This window comes from Haemorhous mexicanus, chromosome Z (genome assembly GCF_027477595.1).
Source record: "Haemorhous mexicanus isolate bHaeMex1 chromosome Z, bHaeMex1.pri, whole genome shotgun sequence".
NCBI classification, from domain to species: Eukaryota; Metazoa; Chordata; class Aves; order Passeriformes; family Fringillidae; genus Haemorhous; species Haemorhous mexicanus.
The window spans coordinates 54,467,419-54,493,000 of record NC_082381.1 but is presented as its reverse complement, the minus strand read 5'-3'; the positions used below and the strand labels follow the sequence as shown (position 1 = coordinate 54,493,000).

Sequence of the window (25,582 nt, the reverse complement as noted above, 5' to 3'; positions counted from 1 at the left end):
TTCTCATTGAAAATACCAAGGAGCTAAAAATCTGAATTTCAAATCAGTTCTATAAATACTGAAAATATTTTGAAAAGTAATGTGCTGTTATACTCCCTCTCTTTTGTCTTGGCTTATTGCTCTAGTTAGTTTACCTGCTGTGGAAACAGCTCTTAATGCCTTGAGTTTGCACTTAGGGTTGTTTAGCAAAATCTTGATAGTTATGGAAATTTTACCAATCAGAAGAAAATAATTAGTACTGTTAATAATGATCAGTGATTCCATGATATAATGCTGCCACCTTCTGGAAAGCTGCGAGGCCAGGTTCTGAATATTGATGCTGACAAAGCATCTTAATGTTTTTCCTCCTTATTTTTTCTCTGTTGAAGAAGGTCAAATAAGGGGAATGCAATTCACAGGAATCTTTTTATGTTAGAAAGTGGAAATTATGTCATATAACAGAATGACATTATTTTAATGTAGGTTTGTAATTTACATATCTCAAAAATTACACTGGTATAACCTGAATTAAAGAGTGTCTTCTCTTAATGTGTACATGTGTTGCAGTATTGGAATACTACCTGTAACTGTCTTGGCTACCAGGTGTGCTTTGGCAGTTAATGTGTCAAACTGATTCTGGAAAATTTCTGTGTATTTTTTCTCTATATCGCATTGAGCACAAATGATAAAGGTTAACTGTAGCTTTGATGTCAGCAAGAATCCCCTAAACTGTAAATTTTAGTATAGTTGAATAGGGTTGAATATATAGTTTACTTGAATATTATACTCACATCAGTTACATATATATATAAAAATGTATTTTTAATGTACATGTATCTGTTCCTTTATATTTCAGTTTATATAAGCAGTGTGTCATGTAAACCCAATATTATATTTTTCCAGAGTTTTTAAATTAATATTTGGAACTGCCTGCATAGAACAGCATAGTTCTGTTGAGAAAAATGAGTGGAAAGATGTTACTTTTACAGCAAAACCTGCTACTAGAATTGTTGTTTAATGAAGTAGATGTTTACAAATTAGTTTCTTAGTTTGGAAGGCCCCTGCTTTACATTTGATTATCTGAAAAGCAGATAATTGGGTGTCTCTGTTTTTTGATTCTTTGATTGTATGTCTTTCAGTAACCATTGAACTCATTTGAATTCCTTGCAATTTTGGTGTTCAAAACAGTAATGAATTTACTAGGGTTTGTCCTGACTTTGTTTAGAAAGGCATGTTTCTATATTGCTACCTTGAGGAGAGTACTAATTTAGGTAATTTTTGTAATGACTGCTGTATCAAAGGACTTTCACTGTTCATCTGTGTTTTCATCTACTTATACTTAGTAATCATTAAAATGGACTTTCATTCTGGTTGGATATGAGTATCTGCATTTCTTTCATTTCTGGTAATACGATGCTCCTTACAGTTTCTGTTACTTGAAATTTGGAAGCACTAATACAATTCTGTAATTTTACAGCCTGTGTAAGGTTTTATATTTTTTTTATGTTTGTTTCATCCTGTTGTATGCTTCCTCCATTTTCTGGAAGAGGTGTCTGAGAGTCTGTCATATCGTTTTTGAAGGTGTGTAAAGAAAGTATTAGGATAGCAATATTAAAAACATCCTATATAATAGCATTCATTATAAACACAATAAAATTTCCAGTGTGAAGAAATGTACCGATTTGCAGCTTTGATGATGACGCTCTTAACATTTCTTTCTTTCTAAACACAACTAGACTGAACTTGAAGGAAGTCTCTGCACAGATTTCCTCATCAATTGAAGCACTTAGCTTCTCCGTGCCTCAGTCTCTGCAAATGGGGTGTAATTGATTCTCCATATGGAGGTTTTCCAAACCTTAAAAGCTTTTGTTTAAAGAGCAGTGTAGAGAGCCCAAATTATTTGCAGTTGTCTGCTTTGTATCTGCCGAGTGCCTTCCTTCTAACTGTGTGGGCTGTTCCTTACACACTATGCATCAAGCATCTGGTGCTCCCTGTTACTTGTTGAACAAACGTCTTTATCTGTTCTAACTAGAAGTTGTAATAAAAACACAATATGTTTCTTTGAGCAAATTTTCCGCTTGCTTCTGTTACACTCACTTGCATGAAAAACAAAGTAGTGTTTTAAATCTTTAAAAACTCATTGCGTATGTTTGATATGATTCTACTTCTTTTTTGACCAAATCCTATTCTATTTCACTTAAAATATATTTAATGTTTTCATTTTTAAAGATGGTTATTTTATTCTTTTATACCCTGTATTGCTGTATGTTTATTCTTTTGTTAAATAACTAGACTACTGCTATTATCTGCTTAACCATACATGAGTTCTAGGAAGTATTTTGCATTCTTTTTTTTGATGCTTTGAGCCATAAACATTCACATGCAAAAAACGCCTCCACCTTTTCTTCTGTAAAGGACTGTGTAAAAGCTCAGTTGTGTGATTTATTGTAAGTAATTAAATTAAATGCATGAACATGAAGGGGCAATTTCTGATTGTAAGGAAACTATGCCTCTTATGTAACCAAACCGGAAGTAGGTATTCGTACTGTAGTCATGATCCACAAGAGATTGTAGCAAATGGAATATAGATTACACTACTAAGTGGATAGTTGCTGATCTTGTAACTTTTTTGTGTGCCACAGAAGGGTTGCGTGTGTGCATATATATATATATATATATATATATATATATATATACACACACATACACACACACACACACACACACACACACACACACACACACACACACAATACATGCAATGGTTAGATGAAGAATTTTCGGACCCAGAAGATTTTCATGTTTTTCAGAAGAAAACTAATGTGAAGTTTGATTGAAATAATTTCAAGGTTAATTAACTATGGAACTCTTGACTTTGGTTCTTTAAAAAACAGGTTCAAACTGTCAGGACAGTTGCCTTTACTTTCTGTCCAAATATCAGACCAGAAGGTGACAAGTATCTTGGAGCTAATTGATAGCATTCCTAAGCCAGAAAGTGCACCTGCTACCAGTTCTCCTCCAAAAATGACCGAGGTAAGATTTTTAAGAGATTTCATAAAAAACTCTCAGAAAAATACCTTCTTGATATTAGCATTCCAATTTTGAAAGGTTCACAAAAAAGTGATGAATGAATATTGACTTTGTGCCTCTTGAAAAATTTAGCTTTTTCTCTAAAGCTGTAGAAAATATTTGTGCTGTTTAGTTAGTTTATTGTGAACTTCAATAACGATGAAATAGTTGTCAAGTGTTTGAATTTAAAATAGAAGCCCTCAGAGTTTTACTACTATGGGAATTAATTTGTAGTTCGTAACAATCTTGACTAATAAGCATCCTCAGTTTTGTTGAGGATTAGTTTAATTGTACTTTCAAATTTACAGATGTATTGTAATGCTGCAGAATTTGGGTTCAGCTGTTTTGTGTAGTGAAGAAAACATTAAAATGCTGGAATTTTTGAAGTTCAAGTATTATGTCATTTTAGATGAGAGTTTCAAAAGCCAAACAAAAAATACTCACTATCTGTTTTATAAACAATGCCTGCCTGACAAAAGTAGCAATTTTTTTTCATCTGACCTCAGTGCTTTTCCCATTTCAAGTCGTTTACACAATGCAGCTCAGGTGTGGAAGTTTTCCTTTGCACTTGTATCAATTAGGAGTTTGAAGAGTTGGTTCTAGCTCTTTCACCACTTCCTTTCCTTGGTGAAAATGGTTTGGGTCACTGTTTTATGCCTTCTTCAGAACAAAGTTTGTCCCCTTCTTATTTTTCCCGAAAAATATGTTTCACCTTTTGAGCTGTTCTTAACAAAATTAGGAAATTAACTCAATTACTAATTTTTTACATGACTAGTCTTTGTGATCTGGCTATGTTTAATAAATGTGTAAAGCAGTCCTATTATTAGAATGTATGTGGACTCTTTAAAAAGTCAAAGACAAAATTTAGCTCTCCATTTTTCTTTCATTTGTAAATACTTCTAACAGTCTGCTATTTAGTAACTCATGAACTTGATTCTACAGAAATAGTGGTCATCTTTGTATTTGGGTTTTTTTTAGATTATTTGACAGTTATCTTCCCATCTTTGTACAAATTATTCTGCACTGTTCTGTAAAGCTGTTACTGCAGTTTGGTATTTTCTGTGGGTTATATTAGCATAATATTTATTAACAGTAAATGCAACAATTTGACATGCATACCTATTGAAAGTATATATACAGTGAAAAGTGTTTTTCTTCGTGTGGTTCTTGCCATCTCTTTAGTGGTGCCATTAAAATTTTAGCTAATTCTGACTTCTTTCACTCTTTATGTAGTAATAGTATACCCAGCCAAAGCCACCTTAGTCTCTGTTGTTTTGTGCAACTAATCCAGACTAACTTTTTTTGAGGGTAGGTATTGGGATCTTACTTTTACATGAATAGAATTTGCATGTATAAGATGCACACTGCCCTGTGCTTTATAGCACTGAATATATTGAATGAAATGATAGAATTTTACTGATTTATTTTAAGTGACCTTGAAGTAGTTAGTATTGCCTGTACATTAGTTGTGATATGCAGTAGGTGAGGTGAGGAAAGACTGTGGACCAAGCATAAATATATTTGTATTATATGCGAATCCAGATCAAAACTTAATCTTAAACCTGTCTGCTCAAGCTTCCATTTACTTCTGAACATGACAGACTTTAATTGTTGATATTAAATTCAGTTAATTTGAGTGAATTTTGTGCTTTGATGGTGGTAGGTATACTACCATGCTTTCATCCTTACAGCTGTAATTCTTCTGGACTGTGTTAGCATCCCATAATTTCTGAACTGAAATGAATGTGAAATCCTTTGTCAGAGTGCTGTTTTCTTCTTTACATTCTGAGTTAGTGGTGGAAGTATTCTTGAGCTGTGAAAAGAAAAGACATTTTGGAACAGATCCTTCCACATTTTTCACTCAGCATTTTAGTCCAAGAAGACACGTCAGTGTATAAATTTATTTTTCATTATTTGTACTATGAAGTCAAATTTCAGTTTTTTTCCTTGTTTTCACAGAATGTGGAAGTGTTACAGATGAGACATTTTCACATATTTCTTAAATACTTTGTCTATTTATTACTTGTAGACATGAACATATTCAATGAAGTCAGATTATGTAGGCTGGAGACTAAGAGAGATGTGGGAAGGTTGAGAGTGAGATGAAAAATGTAGCCTTGGAAACAATATCCAAGATGAGTGTTTCTTGTTGCCATAATGTATAGATTTGATACTGTGATGTTGTGAATAATTGTCTGAGCCTGAGCTTTGAAAAGTGCAGTAACAAGGGAGAGGAAAAGGTGTGGTGGTGCAGGGAAAGAACTGTTGTAAAACATGCAGTCCAGAGCCAAAGGCACTCAAGAAGAAAGGGCACACAGTGCACAGTTCTCTTACTTTGATACTCTGTGCAAGGCACATCTATAATACATGTGCATGTGGAACTTGCAGGTGAGAATTCTTTACAAACTCAGATTGCTGAGATTGCTTTTTGAGACTTGATGATAACTAAATCATTTGGATACCTTTACTAAGAGCATTTAATTCTATCATATATGAAACCACATGGAGTGGAGGATTCTTGTTCTAGAGTGCACTTTAGTGGCTTTTCACATATTTTCAGTTACTACTCTTGAGTTGTTCATAACTGCATTTCACAGTTAAAGACTCAGAATCATAGATTATCCTGACTGGGTAAGGACCCACAAGGATCATCGAACTCCTGGCCCTGCACAGGACCGTCCCTAGGGCTCAACACCATATACCGGAGAGCATTGTCTAAACACTTTTGGAGCTCTCTCAGGCTGGTGCTGTGACCACTTCCCTGGGGAGCTGTTCCAGTGCTCAACCACTTTCTTGGGAAGGGAGCTTTTCCTAGTGTAAAACTCTCTGACACCCCTTCATGCTGTTCCCTCGAGTCCTGTCACTGGTTCCCAGAGAGAAGGGATCAGTTTCAGCCCCTCTGCTTCCTCTTCTGAGAAAGATGAAGACTACTGTGAGGCCTTCTCTCATTACTTTACTAGTTGTTTTTTCCGCTTATGTCTGAAGCAGTGCAATTCAATGAGGCGAAGTGCTGGATTCCACACTTGGGTCACAGCAACCCCAGGCAGTGCTACAGGCTGGGGACAGAGTTGCTGGAGAGCTGTCCAGCAGATAAGGAAGTAGGGGTGCTGGTTAACAGGCAGCTGAACATGAGCCGCTGTGTGCCCAGGTGGCCAAGAACGCCAAGGGCATCCTGGCCTGCATCAGCAATAGTGTGGCCAGCAGGACCAAGGCAGTGATTGTCCCCCTGTCCTTGGCACTGGTGGGGTCTCACCTTGAATCCTGTGCTTGGTTTTGGGCTCCTCATGGTGAGAAGGACTTTCTTCCATGTAGAAAGTGCCAGGATGAGAGTAAATAGCCTCAGATTGCTCCAGAGGAGGTTTAGATAGGATATTAGGAAAACTTTTTCACCAAAATGATTGTCAAACATTGGAGCAGGCTGCCCAGTGGATGAGTCACCATCCCTGCAGCTGTTTAAAAGGCTTGTAGATGTGGCATTTAAGCTTGCCACAAAAGCATGTCTCTTGCAGTGCTAGGTTTATAATTGGACTTGGTGATCTGAAGGGTTTTTTCTAACCTAAATGTTTTTATGATTCTGGGAAATAGAAAGCAGTCCTGTCTGCTCTAATGTTTTGTGTATCTCTTTCTTTTTTCCCCACCCAGCACTTGTGTTACTTTTGTAAAGAACTGTTGATCTTTATTGTTCTCTGAAGTTGCTGTATTGTAGTCCTTTGAGTGACTAGGTTTTATCTTTTATGATTTTTCATATCATGTGCCATTTCTAACCGTCTTTTGGTCTGTGAAGTTGAGTGTTTGAACCTCTTCACTGTGTTTCATAGTGTGTTCTCTCTAGTTAGATGCAAGTGCAAAAGCTGCTGCTTCTACCTATTTTAGGCCTTGTTTCTCCCTATGCTTATAATTTTAGTAATGTGTTTAATTTTATTGAATTGCACTTAAGCTAAGTTTCCCTAAGTTGTAAAACTTGGATGCAGCATATATCCATGCAGTAGCATGACCAATAAATGCAAGAAAAAATTTTATGATATCTCCTATTTCAGGCTACACTGTCCCCTGTCCTTCCAGCAACACATTCATCTCAAGGCGTGTATCCTGTTTTGGATCTTCATTCATTCGCTGAGTCAGGTGGTATAATCTATTTTAAAGTCTTGTTTAAGAAGTGGGTCAAGTCAAAAAGTTTTTGAGTTCTTTGAATAAATTTATTATTCTTGCTGTAAGCAAGGATATGGGGCTTTGTTTCAAGTTCTTGAGGGCTGAGTAGTGTTATATTCTGTTTAGCTTATAATTAATACTGTACAAACTACTTGAGTATTTTCTCAAAGCAGTAAAATTCTGTATGCTTGTTTTTGTCATTCCCTCCCTGAGGATATAGCAGGAAAATTTTGTTTGGTATGGTGGGTTTATTTTTGTTGGCGCATGTTATTGCAAATCTCTATTCAGGGCATTTGAAGTAATATGAAATTTTTAGCTTTAGCATGTACTTAGTCTTCTGATGGTTTTAATTATTTTCTTATGGTGAAGGATTTCTCTCCTATTTAGGTGGATTTGTTTAAATTACGAGGTAGGGAAATGATAACCATTAGAAACTGCTGTGTTTTTATAAACAAGCATTTTGACTTTTACTGGATAAAGCAGAAGATTGGCTGTGGGAGAACCAGTTGTGTTCAATGCTGCCTTGCTGTTCAAAACATCTTATCTAGATCCTAACGTTTAATCTAGTAGTTACATTAGAAAAATGATCAAATATATCAGTGTTTTTTCAGTGTCAGTCATGTTTGTGATGCCAAAACACTCGACTGGAGAAACAGACTTCTACTGCTTTCTCAAGTTGATGATTTTTGTGGTTAGCAAACACTAGCAAAATTATCAGCAAAGTTATTATGGCTATTTTATAGCTTTAAATTCAGCATGTATGCAGTATGTGTAAAAATATGTATTTGTGCATCTTCATCTGTTTTTATATAGGCTCCTTTGAGTGTCCAGATGTAGAGTCATGTCTTTCAGTTCTTAAAAACTAGGCTGAAGTGAGAATGCATGCTGGCAACAAGTAATTGGAGAAAGTAATAGCTAGATTTAGATTTTAATCAAGTCTAATTTTTAATCTATACTATACATGCAGTTATACAGTTCTTTTAAGTGATTTATGTTAGTTCTCTATCTTCGCCCTCCAAAATCTCGGAACTGCTTTTAAGCTTTACAGAAATACTTCATGTAATTAGTTGAGGTTTTTTAGAAGGATATTTCTTCCACAGTTACCTTATACTTCAGTATTTATGGGTTTTAGGTGAAGAAGACCTTCACAAGACAGTGTAATCTATTTATTTTAGAAATTTTATTTCTGCTCTAATGTAAAGTGGATTAAAAGCTTGATATTCTTTGGAGTCTCTCTGAAATGGGTGATCTACAGCAACAAGAAATCCCAAGTAGTGTGGCTGATACTGATGCCGTGGCTCCTGTTCTGTCAACAGCAGTCTGATCAGCAGACAAGCTGTTAGGTCACACCAAAGGCAAGACAAAACATTGATTGTGCTGTCTTTTGCAAAGCCAGAAGTAAGAGAATGCTGATGAAGGAATTAGCTAATGAGATCTGAAGTTTATGATGACATGATGGAGGCAGCTGTAGGTGTGGTGTAAAGTTGTGGAGGCAGGAATTGAGATGGTTATGGAAACAGATTTTATTGTTAGTTGTCAGCTAGATACGTGTATGTTTAAGCTTTTATACATGTAGATGTAAAACCTCTAGGTCATAATACTGTAAAATATTGCTGTGTAAACTGCATATGTAATGCTGTTGTGAATTAATCCTTAGAATCAGAAGAAGAATTTTATGATGCACTAAGCAGTCCTGTGGAAGATGTGCCATTTTTTGAAGTCTCGCCTGACTCCTTCAAGCAGGATGTTAGTACAAGGCGAAAAAACCTACACAAACAAGAATCTCTGAAAAATATGACAGATTTCCAGCTAAAGTTTGAAGTAGCTGAGGTAAAATTACTTTTAAAATTTTCCCTGAAGCATGGCAGGACTGTAATTTTTTCCATGTTTGTTGTGTTTATAATTCCATGTGTGCAGAGATACTCATTCCCCATTTTTCCCTGAAACTGTTATGCAGAGTTTTTTCCAAGTCATAATTGTGCTTCTGTGTCTTTGTCATCGCTGAAGTGCTTTGATTTATCCACTTGATTTCCCAACTCACTTTATCACTGAATTTTCTTTACCTATGTCTCAAAAATCATATTACATCTTTGTTTTAGCTAAATAGGTGCTTGTGGCATCTTTTTTCCAGATACTGCTGTGGCCAATGGGAAAACTTCATTAATGTTTTATGTTGTAACAAGCACCTTATTTTTCTGTTCTAGTTTTTCCCAGATGCTGTTGTCCACACATGTAAATCCATAACACCTTCATTATGAAGAGTTTTCTGTATTCTTGCTATTTCAGGCTTGGGGGTGGGGTAGGGGGGGGGAAGAGTACTTTACCCAAATGCAAGAGCACTTGCTAACTGTATCAGTTCTAGTAAAAGAGGTGACTTATTAACACTATCATTAACTTTGTCATTAGATGATCGTGGCTATGGCACTGTTATTCCGAAAACTCAGTGTATTTTACTTTGCATTTATTTTAAAAATAAATCATACTAATTCAGTTAGCTTTTAGCATACTACATATATCACCTTTACTACTAATCAAACTGAAATGTACTGTTTATGTGATGACAAGACCTTATTTAGAACTACTTGTCTAAAACGAGGATGCTGTGTTTTACCTTATTTTCTAATGACAACTGACTTAAAATCTTTTAAAAAAAATAATTTGGGAATCTATTAGAAATCACCTCTGTTGTCCTCATAGTTTAAAATAGCTTACTGGGTTTTGTTTTGATTTTCCTTATTTGTAGACAGCATTACATGGAAAGGAAGAATACTTATAGTTGTTTGGTTGTCAAAATCAGATATAACAGCTCAGCTACATATTTATTTAACAACAGTATTGTCATGCATTGGTGAAAATGTAGTAAATCCTCTTGCCAGACATTCAGCTTGGGTATCTAACTCTTAGCAGGAGAATTCAGAGAAATGCTAGTGAAAGTAGTAAACACTTTGTGCTGACTGAAAATCTAGTTTTTACTGTATTGGACATTGCTGAGTGCTGTACAGAATTTTTTTAAAAAATAATTTAGTTCATGTAACTCTTACTTTGGTATTATATACAAATGTTTGAAGGTTTTGTTATAATAACAGCAATGAGTACTGCTTGTTGAATTGTTTATTTCTCTTCAAGGCATTTGCTGTATAAATTATCAATATACAAATAGACATTAATCAATAAAATGTAAGTAAATATATCCTGTATAAAAAAAAAAAAAAGCAGTTTTTATGCTTCTTATAGTCCCTTACTGGTTTTGGGTGTGTTTTTTGGTGGGGTTTTTTTTTAGGTCTTAATTAAATTATGCCGTCTTACTGGTGGTACTGAGATGCCTGTGCTCCAGCTTGATATTTTGGGCTTAGGCACTGAACTTAAAGTGAGAACATTTGACATGACTGGGAGTGCTTTCCTTCGTGAAGTTGGTCTTCTGTGCCCAGAGTATATTGGTAAGTGTTTATAATCTGGTCAAGGAATTTTTCACAAATAACGCTGTGAATTTGTCTTCAAAAACTCTGTTGGGCTTTTGTCAAATAAGGAAAATTTGTTTCCTTACTTAAATGCAGGGCTGAGGGCAAGTAAATCAGGAGCTCATCCACTTATTAGTGCTTTGGGAAATATGTTCTGGTGGTGATGATTGTAGAGATTGTAGATTGTAGACGTTTAACTATTTTACTTCTACAAAAGAGGTTTTTTTGATTAAGCAGCAATGATGGCTAGTAGCCTAGCTGGCAGTTTATAGATGAAAAAGTTTTTAATTTTTTTTTTTTTTAAGTAATTTTCTGTATTCTCTTTTTACTTGTTTTTTTTAGATGATAATGACAAGCCAGTTTACATAATTACTACATTGGATAATGTAGAAGATGATCTTCTCACTCTGGAATATACAAAGGTTAGGAAAGAGTAGACTTTGCTTTTGATTTGTAAGCCCGTCATAAACATCACATTAATATGCACCAGATGTTGAAGGTTTTTTCCTTACTTACTGATGTTTTTGACATCTTGAGTGTCATGTGCAAGGTCTATCAGCTCTTTCAACAGAAAAACTTTTACTTCTGAAGTAGTGAATTTGAAAGTAAGTTTTTAAAACGGAATTTACAAATTCTGATTTGTTTATTTTATGTGCATTTTTGGTGAAATAGACTGATATTAAGGGACCAGAACTGAAAACTGTCTGTCAGAATGTTCTACAGAAAATAAAGGTATGAGAAGTTCTTTTTAACATAATTTTCTCAATTTGGGAGGAGAGGCATACTGGATAAACAAAAATTTTTCTTTTAGGTGAACTTTTCTTCTCTAGATGTTCATTTGCATACTGAAGCTTTGCTGAATGCTATGAACTATCTGAATAATCTTCTGCCTAAACAAGAAACTAAAGTTGTGGAAGAACCAGTCCATGAAAAAACAGAAGAGAAGAAGGATGTTCTTAAAAAATTAAGCAAGTTTCTTTATTATTTTTTCCTCCTTTCATTCCTCTCTCTTCATTTAAGTAAGAAATAAAACAAATGTACTTTCTATTTTTGCAAGCTTGTCAATGATGTTTGATATGAAAAATTTTGCTTCAAATTACGTGTATTTATAGGGTTGTATCCTTAGCCATGTGCAGTTTTCTGACATACAGGTCAAGGCATACATTTGCTATGTATTGGAGGCACTAAGTCAATGTAAATAGAAAAGCCATGAATTGTTGTCAAGGATTTATTGTTTTTTCCCTGGTATGAATTAAGGCGTTTGATGGCCTTGTGATTATTACCTTATACTTGAGGAGTATTAACCTCTAGCTTACTGTGCAGTTTAAAGGGATACCAAAACAGTACATGTCCTCCTCATTGAAGAATGTTAACTTTTGTTATTTTTTACTTCCCATAGCATCAAAAAAATCGAAGTGTGAAGATATTATTGACCTCATTATCTGTGCGGATTTATCATGTTTGCGTATTTTTATCAGAGAGAAAAACCATAGAATAGCTGAAATTCACATTGAAGGTAGGAACAAAACTTTAATCACAAAAGCACAAAACTTTGTAACCACTATAGTGTATGGATTTTGTATGTCTTGTTTTTGAGGTCTGGATAGCCAAGTGATCATGAAGAAAGCAGCAACTGATGTGACTGCAAAATTGAAGAACATCAGTATTGTGGATTCTGATGAGAAAGCCTTGTATAAAAAGGTAGGCATATGCATGTATTGTTCATTTTCTTTATGAATGGATGCTAAATTAAACTTACTTTTTAGACTCTGCTCTCTACTATGACTTTTTTCAGTCATGTTTTATGTACTTGTTGGGAGTTGTATTCTCTATATGACAGAATAATTTTGCACTCACAACTGAGTGAGTGACATTAGTAATTATTAGACTGACATTAATTTGTGCAACTGTGATATATAGCTGCTCATAGCCTCTTACTATGTTGACTTTTGTGAATAGAATTATTCAAGCTGAGATGTCAACTTAATGTTTCCAGCTATTTCCATGGATTTTTAAACTTTGATTTTTTTTTTTTTTTCATATATTGTTGAGATACTTTAAGTAAAAATGTCTTAGTGATGTCAGGTACTACATTTTGTTTTGAAGTTAAGTTTCTCCAATATGTAAGTTTTTACAGTTAAAATATTTTTTTTTTTCTTCTTAAGGCTCTTTACATCACAGAAAAAGAAGTCTTCAACTTCAGAATGGTATCATATGTGGATGCTACAGATGGCATTGCATATACAAATATGGATGTTGTTGACAATCGTATTTACCTAACTGTTGGGTGTATTCAAGTAGTTTTTGTCAACAAGTTTGTTTCATCTGTTTTGGTAAGTTAAATTTTCCGGATACTGTTTCTTATTATCCAGGTGAAGTTGTCATAGCAAGAAAGGGATAAGATGTTCCATATGGGGTGGTGTCCATATCTGTAAGAGCTTTTATATACTATTGTAAAAAAGTTTTCTGGGATTGATGGTTGGGCTTGATGGCTTATTTTTCTTCTACATGTTTGTTACTGTGGAGCAGATGAATAAGCAGAAACGTTTACTATTGTTAATAATAATGTTTGTCTTAGAACATTTGTAACAGCTGTTAAATATACGTACCATTCATTATTTATAACACTGAAATATAAGTAAGAAACCATGAAAATTAATGCCCTTTCCATAAATACTGCTAAGTAAATCAGTCTTCTGCTGCTCATATGATTAGATAAAATGTAGTTCCTACAAGTCATGTTACAAGGTCATTGCTCTTACCGTCTAATATTCCAAATATTTGGTGTAGAAATTTATTTTTTATATATGCATAATTTATCATACTTGAGGAAAGATTATCCTATTAAAGAATTTGGACAAAATGTATAGCAAAAATAAAACCATTTTAGGATGGTTTGCTGTTTAAATAGCTATGATTCATAGTGTTTTTGAAGTACTGTAATTCTTAATAATGAATTCCTGATGTCTGTATTCCTTTCCTAGGCTTTTATAAATAATTTTCAAGCTGCTAAGGAAGCTTTTACTGAGGCAACTGTTCGAACAGCAGAGAAAGCAGCTACAGGTGTAAAAGGGTTAGCAGAGCGTAGTTCCCGTTTGGCGCTGGATATCAATATCAAGGCACCTGTTGTGATAATTCCACAGTCAGCAATGTCTGCAAATGTCCTGGTGGCTGATCTTGGTCTAATCACTGTGAAGAACCAATTCTTTATTGCTAAAACAAAAGCACGGTGTAGTCTTCCACCTGTTATTGACTCTATGACGGTGAAATTGAGTGAACTGAAGTTATACAGGTAATGTAATGTCAATATTGTTAGAATTCATTTAATCCTTTTGGGATTCTTCCGTTAGAGAGCTTCAAGGAGTAGTTAAATAATTAGTTAATGGTTGGTGACTGACAGAGTATTATCTTGGAATATAACAACAAATGAATATTTTTTTAAAGCAATGAACATGTATGGTTTAGGAAAAGGAGCAATCTGCACATCTTTAAATAGAAGCACATGTTTGTTGAGGATAAATTGTGTAGTACTATAGAGTTATGCATTATTCATTAATTTGGGACAGGCTATTTTTATAAGACTGTTTTAATGGGATTTTCAAGCTATGCATAGCAGCAAAGGTCCTCAGTTAAACAGCCATTAAGAACTGTTTAAAAATGGTCCTTGGTGCAGGGGGTTTATGGAGGGAGAGGGAATGGAAGGGACTTTTCAAACACAGTTGAAGAGTACAGAAGAATGATGGAATTGCTCTCTGCTGGAGAGCAGGTAAGAGGTCCTGACTTGCAAGAGTTTGTCTGTTGCATGCCTGGTATGTGCCTGATACCTCCTCCCTACAAAGAAAGGAGGTCTACTTGATGGAGTAAGGCTTCAACTAGAGCTACGTGGAGTAGTATAAAGGCAGTTCTATAGCATTATTTAAAAGGATGAGGAAAAGACAGAAGTGTGTTTTTTAGAATGTGAAATATGTGAAAGCTGGGAGTATTTTGCTTCTTTTCACAGATCTTACTATGAGCAAGATTCTTTGCAAACTGAAGTACAGTTGCTGCAGCCAGTCAATCTGGAAGTAGCTGTTGAACGAAATTTAGCTGCTGCATGGTATAATGAAGTTCCTGATATTGAAATATCTGGCCGACTCAAGCCTATGAATGTAAGCACTTGTTTCTGAAAGCAACTGTTAAAATATTTCTGGAAAACAGATTAATTTTTCTCTGTAAAAGTCCAAGCTCAATAGTTAAAGTATTGTTTGATTTCAAGACTTAAAGATAGAACAGCTTTTGTTGTTTTATAGGGGAGAAGGAAATGAATAGATTTTGGTTCTAATTTAAGATCTTTATTTCTTCTGTGATACTCCTAACAGACTTTGTACTTTGAATTACTGTTGCTAATTAAAAATGCTTATTCTTTTCTTGCCTTTTATCTATCAGTGTGTTCCAGTAAAATATTGGAAAAGTTTGAGTTTTGTTTAACAGCAGTGCTGAATTTGTACCTATGACAAACCTGAATAGTATTAATGACCTGCTGTGCCACATAGGCACTCACAGATCTGTGGGGCCAAATGGGATTCATCCTAGCATGAATAAATTTTAACATTAAAGAAAAAAGTAAATTGAAATTTAAACAGAACATAATTTAAATTTAACATTAAAAATAGAAAGGTTGTGAAGTGTGTGAGGAAAACCAATTTGCCAGATTTTGAAATAGAACTCGTAAGTATCACTGTAAGGTGCCTTGTGACTAAATGCAGATAAAAATTTTAGTCAACTGTAAGTCAAACTGTCTGGGTACATGTTATGACATTCCAGTTTCTAAATTGTAACTTGGTAGGGAAGGTTTGTAGATGAAAACAAAATAATGTGTGACTGATTTCTAGAAATTACTGTAAGGAGTTGTGTGAATTCGAGAAAAATTTCAGCATCCTAAACAGAGACTCAGATGAGGTTAATTTGATTTATCTGTTTACCTGTAAGCCCAGATTTTAGTTACCAAAAATTAAGCAAACAGAGTTGTTCTGATTTCCATTCCAATCTTTTTTAAAGCTCATTCTCAGTCAGGAAGATATTACCACAATACTGAGGACACTAAATGAAAATGCATTTGAAAGCTCCGGTGCATCAACAGCTTTGTCAGAATCAAAAGCATCAGCTAGTCATACTAGTGAAATGCATGGTACTTCTCAGCACTCTGCAGGTAATATTTTCTAAAATTACCTCATCTGGCATTTTTAGATATTGTTGTTGGTATATGGCTTCTGTTGGAATTGCATTTAAAAATGGATGTCAGATTCATCTGTGTATACCAGTACTGTAGAATCACTAAATAATTAAGGCTGCAAAAGACCTCCAAGACCATCAAATGCAACCTTTGACCAAACACCACCATGTCAACTGAACCATAAGCACTAAGTGCCACGTCCAGGTCTTCTTGAATACTTCCAGGGATGGTTATTCCACCACCTTCCTGAGTAAAATTTTTTCCTGATGTCCAGCTTGAACCTCCCCTGTCTCAGCTTGAGGCCATAGCATTTTACCCTGTCACTCACTAGGTGTCTGTGAAAAGAGACCAGCTGCCCATCTTGCTACAACCTTTCAAGTAGTTGTGGGAACCAGTAGGGTCCCTCTGAGCTTTCTTTTCTCTAGCCTGAACACCCCCATCTCCTTCAGCCGCTCCTCATATAGCTTGTGTTCCAGACTGTTTGGCAGTTCAGTTGTCCTTCTCTGGACGTGTTTCAGGACCTCAATGTCTTTGTTTTGTGAGGGGCTCAGAACTGGAAACAGGATTTTAAGTGTGGCCTCACTTTCAGTATGGGCTGAGTAGAGGCAGGCAGTTGCTGTCCTGGTCCTGCTGGCCACACTGTTCCTGATACAGACCAGGATGACATTGGCCACCTGGGCACAGCTGGCTCATGTTCAGACGCTACTGACTAGCACTCTCAAGTCCTTTTCTGTTGAGCAGCTTTCCAGACACTCTGTCCTCAGCCTGTAGCATTGCCTGGTGGTGTTGTGATCCAAGAGCAGGACTTGGCACTTCACCTTCTTGTACCTCATACCATTGGCCTCAGTCCATTATCCGTCCTGTCCAGACCCCTCTGCAGAGCCTTCCAGCCTTCCAGCATATCAAAACTCCTGCCCAACTTGGTGTCATCTGTGAACTGACTGAGAACCACTTGATCCCCTTATCCAAATCCTTAATATTAAGTTGTTAAACAGAACTGGTGAAAATATTGAGCTCTGGAGAACACCACTGGTGACTGTCTGCCAACCAGATGTAATTCCATTCACTACCACTCTCCAGGTCCAGCCATCCAGCCAGTTTTTAACCCAGCAAAGAGTTTACCTGCCCAAGCTCTGGCCTGCTAGCTTCTCCAGGAGTATGCTGTGGGAGAAAGTATTGAAGACTTCACTAATGTACAGGTAGCTAACATCCACAGCCTTTCTCTCTTAAACTAGATGAGTCATCTGGTTGAAAAGGGAGATCAGGTTGGTCAAGCAGGACAGGTCCTTTCCTGAACCCGTTCTGAAACCATTCTGGACCTGGACCTGATCCCTCAATTGTTCAGTTTGTGCCATGTGATCACACTCAAGATGATCTGCTCCATAACCTTCCCCAGCACCAAGGCCAGGCTGACAGGCTTGTAGTTCTGGATCTTTCTTTTGTAGATGGGCATCACGTTGGCCACTCTCCACTCATCTGAGACCTCTTCAGTTAACCAGGACTGGGTGATGGAGAGTGCCTTGGTCCAATTATCTGGGACCTCTCCAGTTAACCAGGATGATAAATGATGGAGAGTGCCTTGGTGAGTCCCTCTGCCACCTCCATTATCACCCTGGGTTGAATCCTGTCTGGTCCTATAGAATTGTGAACACATAGGTGGCACAGCAGTCACTAATTACTTCCTTATGCATTGCAGCAGGTTTCTTCTACTCTCTGACCCTGTCTACCAGCACAGGTGACCAGTTGCCCGGAGAATAACCATTTTCGTTCTTAAAGACTGAGGTGAAGAAGGCATGAAGTACCTCAGAATTTTCCTCATTCTTGGTGGCAGGGTACTCCTCCACATCCAGTGAAGGCTGGAGATTATTCCTTTGCCTGCTCTTTGTTTTTAATGTATTTATAAAAACATTTTTGTATAAATGTATATATATACATTTTTATATATTTATTTTCCTTCACAGCAATGGTCAGATTGATATTTAGCTGAGTTTTAGCCTTGCTAATTTTCTCTCTTTGTGACTTAATAGCATCCTTGTACTTTTCTTCCAGTTGCCTGCTTCTTCTTCCAAAAGTCATAAACTCTCATTTTTCCCCCTGAGTAGAGCTGGCCCTATTCAGCCAGGCCATCACATAGAGACAGTCTGGTCCTGTGCCTATAAGATTTCATTTTTAAAGTGCATGTAGACTTTGTGGACTCCTTTGGTTTTAAGGGCTTATTGCCAAGGGACTGTCTGAAACTTTCAGTGTCCTGAAAGTTTGCCCTCCAGAAGTCCAAGATATCGTTGACACCCCTGAGTACTGAAAACTCTTGTGTCATGGTTGCTGTGCTCAAGATGGCTTCAACCGCAGCGTCTCCCACCAGCCCTTTTCTGTTTGTAAGCAGCAGATCCAGCAGGGTAGCTCCCCTGCTAGGCTCAAGTCCCAGCCTCCTCTCTGGTGTTGAATTTCCAGCAGACATCTGGCAGGTTAAAATCACCCACAAGAACAAGGGCTGACAATCATGAAATACCACCATCACATCACAGAACAGTTCATCCACCTCCTCATCCTGGTTGGGTGGTCTATAACAGACTCCCACCAGGATATCTGTCTTTTCAGCCTTCTCCCGATTGTCACCCATAGGCACTCAACCTTCTCATTGCTAGCCTTGAGCTCTGTACAGTCAAAACACTTCCTAAGGTACAGAGGCACCCACCACCTCTCCTTCCTTGCCTGTCCCTTCTGAAGAGCTTGTAGCCATCCAGTGCAGCCCTCTGCTCATCCCGTCACATTTCTGTCATTGCTTTCCTGCTGCACAGTGGCCTCCAGCTCCTCCTGTTTGTTACCCATACCGTGTGCATTGGTGTAGTTGCACTTCAGCTGGGCTACTGATTTTACTCCTAAGCCTGGCATCCTCCCCAGGCTCATCTTAAGTGAGCCTGGTCTTCTTCCCACCCCCCTGCAAACCTAGTTTAAAGCCGTCTTAACTCATGCCAACTCATGGGCAAGAATTGTTTTACCCCTCTGAGACAAATGAATCTCATCTGTCCCCAGCAGTCCTGGAATTACATCAATTGCCTCATGGTCAAAAAAAGAATTCCATTGATGTCACCAGCCTTCAAGCATTGTGTTCATCAGGTGGGTTCTCCTGTTCATTTCAGCATTCTTCCTGCTACTGATGGGATCAAGGAAAACACCACCTTATGCTTCTCTACCTTCAACCAGTCATCCTGAAGTCCTTTCTAATTGCTGTAGGACTTTTTTCCTCAACCTCCTAATTGTCACCGTGTACAAACAGAAGTTGGTAATAATCAGGGGGCAAAATCAGTCTAGAGGATCTCACAGAATCACAAAATGGGTCATGTTGGAAGAGACCACAGCAGATCATCTGGTCCAACCCCTTGCTCACCCAGGGTCATCCCAGAGCACATGGCATGGGATTGTGTCCAGGTAGTTTGTAAATATCTCCAGGGAGGGAGACTTCACAACCTCTTTGGGCAATCTGTGCCAGTGTGTGGTAATCTGCACGGTAAAGAAGTTCTGTTTGGAACTTCCTGTCCATAACTTTCTGCCCTGTCCACCTCACCATCCACTGATCCAGGCAACACTTGCAAGTTTGCCAGTGAGGATGTTGTGAGAAGCATTATTTAAAGCCTTGTTGGAGTTAAGGTAGATAATGACCACTGCTCTTACCTCATCCATCCAGGTAGTTACTTCATTATAGAAGACATCATGTTGGTCAAGCATGATTCCCCTTAGGTGAATCCATGCTGCCTACTCCTGTCCACCTTTTTGTCTTTCATGGGCATAGAAGAGATGGCCTCCAGAATGAAGCACTCCATCACCTTTTCAGGGATTGAAGTGAGGCTGTCTGGCTGGTAGTTCCTTGGGTTCTCCTTCATTGCTCTATTTGAAGACTGAGATGACATTTGGTTCCTTCCAGTCCTCAGGCATCATTCCTCATCACTACAGCCTTTCAAAGATGAATGTGTGCAGTCAGCTCTCTCAGCATTCATAAATGTATCCCATCAGCGCCTGCGGTCTTGTAGATGTCATGGTCTCTAAACCAGTTCTCCCTGACCAAGGGAAAATGTTTCTTTCAGTATTCCTTTACTCAGGCCTCTGGGTCAGAGATTCCTGAGGGCTGGTCTTGTCAGTGAAGACTGATGTAAAGAAGGCATTCATGAATTCCTTTGCTTCCTCTTACCAGTGTCCCTCCTCCATTTAACAATGGTCCCATGTTATTCTTAGATTTACATGTCTTATTGGAGAAGCCCTCCTTATTATTCTTGACATCCTAGGCCAGATCTAATTCCTGATGGCCCTTGGGCTTCATTGTCTCAACTTAGCCTGACAACCCCTCTATATGAATTCCAAGTAGCTTCACCCCACTTACATCTCCTATGTATTTCCTGCTTATGTGTGAGTAGTGGCAGAAGCTCTTAATTCGTCTGTGGAGGTCTCTTGCCCCTTTGTCTGATTTCTTGCTCACTGGCCTGCATTGGGATGCCAGTTCTTGAGCCTGGAGGAAGTGATTCTTGAATGTCAACTCCTCTTCCCTGCTGGGCCTGTTCCCACAGATTCTTCCAAGAGAATTCCCTGAAGTGGCTAAAGTTCTTTATCCTGAAGTCCATGGTTGCAATCTTGCTGCCTTGTTTATTCCTCACCCAATATGGAGCTCCACAATCTCATGATCACTGCCCAGCCAAGGCTGCCTCCAACCTTCATATCCCCCACAAGGCCTTCCCTGCTGGTTAGTGTGAGGTCAGACAACTACAACATTCCTTGTGGGAGCCTCCACTATGCATGATAGGGAGCTGTGATCAGTTCTTTTGAGGAACCTGCTGGGCCGTTCGTGCTTCAGAGTGATGGCTCTGCAGCAGATGTCAGGGTAGTTAAAGTCGAACCAGAGTTTGTGTTTCTGAGGCTGCTTTGTGCTGCGTGTCAAAGGCCTCATCCACTTCTTCTCCTGCTTGTGTGCCCTGTAGCAAACACCCATAACAGTGTCATCCCTATTGGTGTGCCCTTTTATCCTGACCCATAAGCTTTTGACTTGCTCATCCTCCGCTGCAAGACAGAGCTTGATACATTCTGGGTGTTTCCTCACATAGAAAGTTTCTCCTAAACAGAATATAGCCCTTTATGGCAACATTCCAGTCGTGTGAGCTATCCCACCACATTTCTGTAATAGCAATTAGGTCTAAGTCCTTTGACTGCACTTCTTGTTTCTCTTCTGTTTGTTTTCCATGCTGTGTGCATTGGTGTACAGGCACATTATAGAAGTATTTGATTGTGCAAAGGGATGACCCCTAGTCTGTGTCGTGGTTACATCTTTGGATGCTTATACTCACTGAATGTATTCTCTCTTAAGCCTCCTTTTGCTGCTTGAGTGGTCACTGTAGTTCTCCCCTTCCTACACCTTATCTCTGTCAAGCCTGGCACTCATTCCTCTTCAAATCTCGTTTAAAGCTCCCTCAACAAGCCCTGCTAATTCCTGAGCTGAAGTCCTTTTTTCCCTTTGAGACAGGAGGACCCTGTTTGGTTCCAGCAGGCTTAGTGTTCTATAGCCTGACCCATGATGAGCGAAACCAAAATTCTGATGGTAACATAGAATTGCTTTACCAAGGTGTTCATGTGCATGATTTTCTTGACAGAACAGAAGAGAACCCAACTTGTCCAAGATCCTGTCTCTTAGTAGTACCTCTTAACCTGAGCCCCAGGAAGGCAGAAGACCTGTGGGGTGGGTCCGGCTGGCATGCAGGGGGCCCTCAGTCCCCCTCAGAAGAGAGTTGCAACAGTTACTTTTCTCTCTCCCTTTCCTAACCTGAAATTGTGATGCAGTTGGTTGACTGACTTGCTCTGGCAACTCCCCAGGTAGACCTTCACCTTCTCTGTCATTTGCTTCACCCTCAGATTCTGGAGCCTCATACCTATTTCCTAAGGTTACCTGTGAAGGCAAAGGAGATGATTCTCCTGTTGCCCCCAGCAGGCACCTGTTTCCATTTACCCCTTGTCTTTAAGATCCCCTCATTCTGTCTGATGACAAGAGTGTTGGAGTTCCTCTGACTTGTGCTGAACTTCCACCTCCTGCATTTCTCTCAGGAATTTTCACTAGTCTATTTTTCTGTCAGACACCTTGATACTCTTCAGCCTCTCCACTTCTTCTCTAAGCTCAGCCACCAGGCTCAGTACATTATCCACCTGGTCCCGCTGCACACAAGTGTAGTCTCTTCTGCCCTCTGGTGCTGATGCCAAGCTCAAACACTCCCTGCAGCTGCAGACCTGAGCAGGTGCATGCTTCTGAGAAGCTCGGTCTGGGTTGCTGTGCTACTAGCAGTGGCTTTTGGCGCTATGGAGATCAGTGTTCTCTTATGGAGATGACATGTCTGTTGTCATGGGGTAGGTGAAAACCACCAGGTGAGCTCTCCTCAGGAGCTGGGGAGGGTCACCCTTTCCTTCTACATGGCCTGCCTGCATGAACTGCTGCAGCAAATGCTGTGCCACATCCTTCTGATATGCCATGTCCTGTTTGCCTGCATTTTCATTGTGCTCCAAGTTCTTATGCTCCTTGGAGTAGTTTAAATCTCCCTCGGTTGCTCTGGCAAGGCTCTCACCATGTAGGCTTCACTTAGGAGAGCTCCTGGGCCCTGCCAGGTCCCTCCCATCTCAGGTTTCCCTGTCTCTGGGAGCCCTCTGCCAGGCTCTTTGAGGTATTTTGCCCTGCAACTGTAGCCACTGATGCTGCTGTTGTTGCTGCTGTCACTAAATGCCTCCTTAGCTGATGAGGTTGGTTGACTGCCAGTGTACCTATTATCTTGACATTGTGGTTTGGGCTACATCTGACAGTAATAATAATGAATGAAGCAAGTGAGCCACTGTAGTGAGTTTTGGAGCATGACATGTAATGTAAGGGTCTTGTTTTCCCAGCCACAATGCAAGGCAGCACTTAAACGTCTGTTGACTGCATTTGTTAACATCCCAACTTTGGAAAGCTACCATTTTACTCTCTTTCCTTTATATGGTGGTTTCCTTGTTGTCCTGATTTAGATCTGTTTGTCTGTTGTAATGATGACACCCCTGAAAGTTGTTCCTATTTGATACATGTCACTGCCCATTGACTCAGGACACTGTAAAAAGAAAAGCAAGTAAAGTTAAGAAAACCATCTTTTGTTGAATTCTTTTATTACATCTGAAAACCAGCAACAATGTGGCAGATGAACAAATGAGGAGGAAAGTAAATTTGTATTCTCTGTAGCACTCTTGGACACAGTACTGTGTAATATTAACCAGAAGCTGTACTTTTGAGTTTTAAAGATGGTAAAAATCTCATGTAGAATATGTATGGGGTGTGTTTTATATTCTCAAATGTGTGATTTTGCCAAAAGTATTTACAGAAAGTATGATAAACGTATGCTAAGTGTGGGTGGATTTACATGTGGAAAAAAAGCTAAGTTGCTGTCCTTATGGTTGTAAGCGAGAATATTTTGTTTTGTTTTTTTCCTTATTTCAGTCAGGTAGTTTTCTTAATATTAACCATTTTTCTGCTTCCTGAAAGGTGTAACTGTTGTGACATCAGCTGTGGTGGAATTGCATTCACCTATGAAAATAAAAACAACACTAAAACTGGACTTCAGATTTGACTCTCTGACTTTAGTGTTGTATAGTCCAAATTTGAAACAGGTGAGTATAATTTTGGTTACAAAGAGTAATCAGCAGCTTTAAGATTGCCTAGAGTCCTCGAAATTCTGAACAAGAATAGCCTAATTTACGACAGACAAAGTGTGTTCTAGCAATTCTAACAAATGTGACAGAAATGAGAGAACAGCTATTTTATCTAAATCGCTTGGCAGATACTACAGGAAACAGAATAACTAGTGGTAGCAGATAATATGTGGCATCTTCTGTCATCTGACTAAAAATATGAAAATTTATATTAATTTAAAATATGGTTTGGGAAGAAAAATGTGCAGAGGAATGAAATATATTAATTAGTTACATATAGAGATGGGTACATGGACACACAAAATGGTAGAGAAAGATTCTTAAATTTGTCAATAGCAATACATTCTACTCATCTTGGTTTAAACTTACAAAACTTGTCACTAAATTTCTGACTAAAAGTTTGTAATTTATTATAAAGTTAGGTCTGTCACTTATGTTAACTTGCTTTAGAAAGATGGTAGAAGGGCAAAGCTTTGGTTTTTGAAAATTTTGTCTTGTATATAGTTGTTTGTGGTTGTCTTTTGAATTATTAGTGGGTTTATTTAATTTATTATTTTTGAAAATGTCATCAGAGTAAAACTGTATATCACACCTACATATTATTTTTGCTACCCATAATAAAATCTACAAATGTTTCATTTAAACAGGTAAACAGTTTGGATCAGAGAGATGACCTTTTGAAGCTTGCAGAGTTTAAATTAGTTCTCATGTCAGCTGCTCTGAAAATGTTATCAGATGGTTCAATGAATGCTTCAGTCAAACTGGCAAACTGTACATTAGATGATAAAAGACAGTCCATCCAGAAGGCTACACCAAGGTCTGTAATTTTACATAATTTATTATTTATTGGAGTTAGACAAAGAGTTCATAATGTTTACGTTTCATTAGTATCCTGTTAAAACCGCAATTGTCTTAGTGCAGGGATTCTTAAAGTACTTATTACTGTGCATGCATGTGTTTCACCTGCCTTTTGTTCCACATATCTTTGTGAGAGACCAGTGCTAGATACAAAAAATGAAATAAATTGAACTTTAAATATAAATTTAATAAATGTGCATAGAAAGCAATTTCACTTTCCCCTTTAATGAGGTTCTGAGTAAAACTGAGATGATGTCTCATGAATAGTAACAAACTTCAGTAAAATGTAGTACTTTTGATATGTAAAGAAGGAAATACGATGGTTTCTCTTGTTAAATTATTAGCATCTTTAGTTACCAGTGTATGGGATTCCAGTTAATTTTAAAGTTACAAAAAAATAGCACTGCAGTTTTTATTGGTCATGTTCTAAAATTATTTGCATTGCTTTTAAAATTCAGTCTTGTTAATGTATTGCATCCGGAATGAGAATCTTGAGTGTTTTTCAGTATTTGTTGCTGGCTTTATATTGTTTTGTTAAATGCCTCCTTAATTGTCTTTCAGAATGGTAGAAATGAAACATGGATTTGAAAAGAAAGTTATGGTGGATGTAAACTACAAACAGGGGAGAGATGGCACTGTTCTTGATGTTATTGTTCAAGAAATATACCTTTGTGCAAGCATGGAGTTCCTACTTACTGTAGCAGATATATTTCTAAAGGCTAATGCAGAAAGTGCTGCTGCACAAAGAAATCTCAAACAGTCAGTACCTGTAAAGGACCAAGGTATATACCAGTATACACCAGAAATAGTTTAAAATCTGCATTTGAATATCAGCTCAGTTTTGGTATTGTAATACTATGTAAAAAATACAGTACTCCTTTTACGCTATTTCCTATGTTTATATGTATAGAATAGCTTGTAACCATTGATGTTACTTTCTTTGCATTATCGAAATAGATTCATTACCTTTAGTCTTTGTTTCCAAATGAAGTCTTGTCTTAGTAGAGAAAGAAGATACTTAAAAATGTATGTTTAAAATAAAATGGGATTAATAGTGGAGTGTATTATATATATTGTGCTTACGTGTGGAATTGGCCTGCCTGATATTGCTGCCTAGAAATGTCATTTCAGTTGTCCACTGATGTGCATTTCTTCC

General features: G+C 37.7%; 1 protein-coding gene across 3 annotated transcripts in view; it reads left to right on the top strand.

The window, feature by feature from the left end:
• VPS13A (vacuolar protein sorting 13 homolog A) overlaps nucleotides 1-25,582 on the top strand; it is a 107,916-nt gene that overhangs the window by 32,293 nt on the left and 50,041 nt on the right. For all 3 annotated transcript variants that reach the window (XR_009485121.1, XM_059836883.1, XM_059836885.1), the window contains exons 23-38: nucleotides 2,874-3,012; nucleotides 7,086-7,170; nucleotides 8,855-9,027; nucleotides 10,478-10,634; nucleotides 10,998-11,077; nucleotides 11,328-11,387; nucleotides 11,467-11,623; nucleotides 12,055-12,171; nucleotides 12,253-12,356; nucleotides 12,821-12,988; nucleotides 13,640-13,947; nucleotides 14,656-14,803; nucleotides 15,693-15,843; nucleotides 23,402-23,526; nucleotides 24,216-24,385; nucleotides 24,988-25,208. Coding sequence is in view for 2 of the 3 variants with exons in the window: in XM_059836883.1 (XP_059692866.1) it covers nucleotides 2,874-3,012; nucleotides 7,086-7,170; nucleotides 8,855-9,027; nucleotides 10,478-10,634; nucleotides 10,998-11,077; nucleotides 11,328-11,387; nucleotides 11,467-11,623; nucleotides 12,055-12,171; nucleotides 12,253-12,356; nucleotides 12,821-12,988; nucleotides 13,640-13,947; nucleotides 14,656-14,803; nucleotides 15,693-15,843; nucleotides 23,402-23,526; nucleotides 24,216-24,385; nucleotides 24,988-25,208 (2,363 nt within the window). In the remaining variant the exon portion in view is untranslated. The remainder of the gene's footprint in view (nucleotides 1-2,873; nucleotides 3,013-7,085; nucleotides 7,171-8,854; nucleotides 9,028-10,477; nucleotides 10,635-10,997; nucleotides 11,078-11,327; nucleotides 11,388-11,466; nucleotides 11,624-12,054; nucleotides 12,172-12,252; nucleotides 12,357-12,820; nucleotides 12,989-13,639; nucleotides 13,948-14,655; nucleotides 14,804-15,692; nucleotides 15,844-23,401; nucleotides 23,527-24,215; nucleotides 24,386-24,987; nucleotides 25,209-25,582) is intronic.